General features: G+C 40.4%; 1 protein-coding gene across 1 annotated transcript; it reads left to right on the top strand.

Moving 5' to 3' along the window:
• Positions 1-6: 6 nt before the first annotated feature.
• CUNH18orf21 (chromosome unknown C18orf21 homolog) lies at positions 7-5304 on the top strand. The gene is made up of 5 exons (XM_017814979.1): positions 7-63; positions 210-232; positions 989-1188; positions 4499-4707; positions 5101-5304. The coding sequence occupies exons 3-5, from the start codon at positions 1075-1077 to the stop codon at positions 5252-5254; spliced, it is 477 nt and encodes a 158-aa protein (XP_017670468.1). The 5' UTR covers positions 7-63; positions 210-232; positions 989-1074; the 3' UTR covers positions 5255-5304.

The raw sequence follows: 5304 nt of genomic DNA, 5'->3' as shown, positions 1-5304 counted from the left end.
GCTGCTGGCGGCGGCGGCGGCGCAGCTGGCGGGAGCTTGCCCGGGACAGGCGCGGTTCCTGCTGTAAGGAGCCGCGCCGGGGGTGGGGGTGGCGGTGGGGGCGGGCGGGAGGGAGGGAGGGGGTGGTGGGAGAGAGAGAGCGCGGTGGTGACGCGCGGGGTGTCCCCGCCCGGTGGCGGTGCCGTGACGCTTTCCCTTCTCTCCCGCAGGTGGACGCTCCGCAGCTCCCGAGGCGAGTGAGGGTCCCCGGACACACGGTGGTACCGGGGCCGGAGGAGAGGGGCTTCGGAGCTGGGCGCCCCTCCAGCAGAGGCTCCTGCGGTGGGAGGGCAGCGCAGAGGTTGCCGAGAGGCAGGAGCGTGGGAATGCCGCCTTTCCCATTTCCTCCATTATCCCCTTTCCTTTCGCACTGCACCCGGAGGGCTGTGCCGCGCTGTGCTCCTGGCTACCGCCAGGAACGTCGAGCTTGCCGGAGAGCAGGGGCCAGGTGTTCCTCAGCGGTGTAGGGAGAGGGGCTCGACTCCGGCTCTGGTAGCAGGAGCTGATAAAGCAGATGCACGAGCCTCTTACTGGGTCTGAAAATTATCTCAAAGCATTCCTTTATCCCAGGCTGAGGTGCGGTCGTTTTCTCGCACTTAAAATGGGCAAAGAGCTTTACAAGGCTTTGGTGTCCCTGATCTGGCAAGAGTGTGCATGCAGGGAGCTCCTTGCAGAATTGTGAGCCTCCGTTGTTAAAAGATTTACAGAGAGGAATTCCATTTTTCAGTAAAATCTGCAGTTACATGTTGTGTAAACTTACACCATAAGCATAAAATTACCCTGAATTGTGCTTAGCTGAGGACATACTGGTGCCCAGCCTCCTCTGGAATCCTAGTTGTATCTTAAACATAAAAACACGTACCTAGGTATTGTTGAAACTGAAACATACTCTATGAATCTTTGCTTATAAAAATAATTTTTTCATTCTTTTACTTTTATTTATCTGTAGCTAATGAACGTGGATTAGAAAGGGTATGTCCTTACTGCTTCCAGTTCCTGGTTCCTGACAGCTACCGGGTGCGTCTCAAACCAAAGATGAAAGTGTCTCCACAGATAGAGAAAGTTCTTAAGCGAGAGGCGAAGAACCATAAACTTAACATGAAACAGACAAAGCTTTTGAAAAAGTACAGGGAGTCAAGCAGCGTTCTGGTAAGGACAGTTATTTGGGACTGACAAGTACATGACATTTCTCTAAATTTCATGTCCCTATTTCAGTGGCATAAAAAAGAAGATACAGAAACCTTTCTCTCAGAAGAGGAGCCTACACCTGCACATTTCTTTTTCATGAGCATATGACTCTTTCTTTTGGAATAACTTCTATTCATAACCAAAACTTTTTAAATCTACCCTCCCCAATAGATAAATCATGAACAATGACAAGAACAGTAAGATTTTCCCTCTAAAAAACCCCACAACCCCACATTGTCAGAAGCTACGCAAACAGCTCTGCCTTCCCTGTGATATCTTTAGCAGCAGTCTGAGTAGACTCTGCAGATGTCTAAGCTCTTGCTGAAAATTAAGTAATCTTTTCCTGCCAGAAGCTCTGGTATTTCCACTGTCAGCTACTGTATCATTAGCATAGCTTTGCAAAAAAAATGGCAGGAGTAGCAGATTTCTGCCTGTTCCTTTTTTTCCTACAAATGTGGCAGAACTAGGACTAGGCAACTATACCAGATGCAGAGCTTTAATACAGCCATGTAGATCCTAAATCCATTGCTAAGAATAGTCCCATACCTAAAAAGCAAAACATGCCATTGACTGAAGTCAGGCTTGTTGTGATAACTTGACATTTACTGCCTTTGTTTCAGTTTTATCAGTTGTTGAGCAAATATATTTTTACACAAGCTTTACTTCATTTATTTCACTAGGCTCTCATGGCTACATCAGATTATTGTTACCTTCTGTATTAATTGAATTTTTTACATTTGTCTGAATATTACTGTTTATAGAAATCTTTCAAAACTAAACTATGGAGGTAATTTCAACAAGCTGATGTTGCTCTTGGGGGTTCAGTTATTTTTCCTAGAAGTACTTAGGAATGTGAGCTTTAATTACTATTTTTTATAATAACTACTATTTGAAGAATAATAGTATATGTCTAATCTAGTGTTGCCAAGATATGTACTACTTTTAGAACATGTTATGTGAATGGCTGTTGTAATAAATGAAACAGCACCCTATTGTGCACAGCAGTTGCTAGCACACTTGGTATTTTCTTCTATTAGAGTCGGCTGGTTTGGGGAGTAAAATATATGAAACCAAAAATTATTAAAGAGTTAATAAAACAACATTAAACTTGGGAAATATCACCGAGGTTCTTGGCTGTGAGAGCAAAATAAGATGCTCCATAAATCACTTTCCCTAAACTGTAGAGCGTAGTTGAGCTTCAGAAAGGATATCTGAAAAGGTTCTTCACCCAGGGGGTGAAGCACTGGAACAGGCTCCCCAGGGAAGTGGTCACAGCACCAAGGCTGACAGAGTTCAAGAAGCATTTGGACAATGCTCTCAGGCACACGGTGTGACTCTTGGGGCTGTCGTGTTCAGGGCCAGGAGTTGGACTTTGATGATGCTTGTGGGTGCCTTCCAATTCAGGGTGTTCTAAGATTCTGTGAGCTGAAATCTTGGCTTTATTTTTCTGGGATCACAAACATTTAAGGGTATCTTAAGAACTCTCTCTTTAAGCAACTGATGAACATGAAATTATGATGGGTTCTTAGTCTTATTCTGTAGCTGGAGAGAGTTTGTAAGGACGCACTGTGCATTCATATAAGTAGTTTAAAATTCAGTTCCAAAGAGGTCCAGTGTAAACTCTGGATAATATTTTAATCTTGGTATGTAACTACAGTTTGCTGCACTTTTGTTCTGTTCAGTTTGCATTTGTCCTACGGATTATGGTTTAAGTATTTCTCGTCTTAGTCTTTAAAATGCTGTCAGCAACTGTCAGCTTTCAAAATTAGCAATGTAGATCCCTGTAATCTAATACCTGAGACTTGTGAAAATGAAAATTCAAGTGTGGTTGAAAATTAAAGTGAGCAACAATGTGACAGGTTGTACCTCTGATACCTTTCTTAGCAAGTAGAGCTTGATTTTAGTCTGTTTCTGCTATGAAAAGGCATATAACATAGGGCAATTTTGGGGCTTTAAAATTTTTGGAGTTAACTGCAGATCCAGTTCAGGGAACAGAAACTAGCTGTGAAGTGCTACTATTAATCCAGTAATTCCTGCATTGTAAGGTGGTCACTTCCACTTATATTCCACAGAGTGCTAAGTCACCATGTGATGCTGGGTTTTTTCCCATCTGAATTGCATTTAGAAAAACTAAAAATACATCAGTACCTGAGTAGCAAAAGTTAACGTTATTTCTTTTTTTTTTTTAGTTCATTAGGCTGACAAAATAATGTCTAGAGACAGTCAAAATACCTAAGTAACTGAAAACATTTCAGCATCTCTAAATGCAATTTTTTTCTAAACAATCTGAATTTAGTTAAATTTACACACTTTGAAATGATTTGGTATAGATGTTTTCAAAACTGCTTAGACATTTTTGTGACAGTCTTTTGAGTATGTTTTTTTAACCAGAAACATCACGTAACTCTTTCTCTGTCAGTGTAATTGTGTGCCTCAGAAAGTTGTCTGGCTGTATTACTCTCATGTCTCTTAACATGGGTAGTTGCCATGACAGTAAGGGATATCAGGAATATCTGACAGTCTCTGTGACTGTCTGACATTATCTGTTCTGATGCACCTCTCAGCTTACTGTGCTGCTGGAAGTTCCCTGCAGCCTAGAAGTGAACAGAGAGAAGAGAAAGTGCCCTTTGTTCAGAATATCCTTCTTATTGTAGTAAGTATTTTTGCCCTAATAGAAACCCTCATCTTTGTTCACTGAGACTTGGTGTTACTAGTTAAACAGATGGCAGTTTTTGGGACTTTGGTAATTTAAATATTTTACCTCAAGACTCCCTGGAAAGTGTGCAATATGACTTTATCAGGCGTACAATATGCTAATGTATTTAGATTACATGGTATGTCATGCTTTTTAGCCAAATACAAGTACCTCTAATGTACAGAGGTGCTCCTGTATACTCAATGTATCTTGTATGCCCAAGATACCATATATCCAGTTCAGTTGCTCTTTCATCTTTCTGTCTTGACAGGGTTGTTCTCTGCAGTTCACTGTACAATGTTAAGTTCAGAGTTACAGGTCTTCTGAAATTAGTTACCAGGGAATTGAAGTAATTTCCAGATAAACCCATAGGAAGTGTTTGGCTTAAGAAATCTGAATTCAAATATTAGTTGTAAAGTATATGTTACTTTTTAGTATCTCATATTTTACTTAAGCAAATATTTAATTTGTGTCATGGTATTTGGAGAACAGTTTGGATAATTCTTAAAATGGCTTTATAACACCAAGGTAGAAAGACTGAAAGAAGGCTTGATATTTCTTTTCGTCTCTCCACAGCTAGTTACTTGCAAATCATGCAACAAAACAACAAGACATTATGGTAAAAGCAGGGATTTTCTGTCAACCAAGACACAAAATTCTGGCACTCCAAGTATTAAATCTAGCCTCAAGACACCAGATGTAAAAATTCCATCTTCAAAGAAAATTACACCTGTAAGCTCCAGTAGGTCGGGATCTAAAGGGAACGGTCCCTCAACACTTCCCAGGTACCTGTTTCTCTCCTATTTAAAGAAGCACTTTGCCAAGTAGAGTGTATTATGTCTTGATTTTAGATCAGTCATTTAGTAAACTTTAAACTGATAACTAAGTGTTTTTCTCAGTGGTATGGTTGAGGAGATCAATGTTAACTGTCCAACCTTTAAAATCAGAGATTCTCATGAAAAGCCAGTGTGTGCAAAAGAATGCTTGGTTATGTTAGTGTCATTAATGTGAAATGTCTGTCTTAAAATTTGCATAACAAAGTTATACTTCTGACTGCTTTCACATGAAAATACACTACTTGAATTTTTTTTCACCCAAATTATATATGTGCACTTTCTCAGTTACTTTATGTTAATTCTGATTTTTCACCTTTAAGACATTTGAGTCTTGTTTTTCAGAACATGTGAATCTGGACAGGCAACAACCAACTCTGCTTCCAAGACTCCCCGAAACTCCAAATTTCACTTTTCTAAGCTAAAACGGATGCTCAACCTAGAAGAAAAAGAGAGAAGCCAGAAGGCAGATTTCAAGACCTTCTTGACTTTACTTTAGTTCTGTATTATTTCAAAGTAATAAAGATTACAGCAATAAATATTGTTCCA

This window comes from Lepidothrix coronata, unplaced genomic scaffold (assembly GCF_001604755.1).
Source record: "Lepidothrix coronata isolate B3197 unplaced genomic scaffold, Lepidothrix_coronata-1.0 Scaffold47, whole genome shotgun sequence".
Classification (NCBI taxonomy): domain Eukaryota; kingdom Metazoa; phylum Chordata; class Aves; order Passeriformes; family Pipridae; genus Lepidothrix; species Lepidothrix coronata.
The sequence above is the reverse complement of the archived record's forward strand: the minus strand, read 5'-3'. Positions and strand labels throughout refer to the sequence as shown.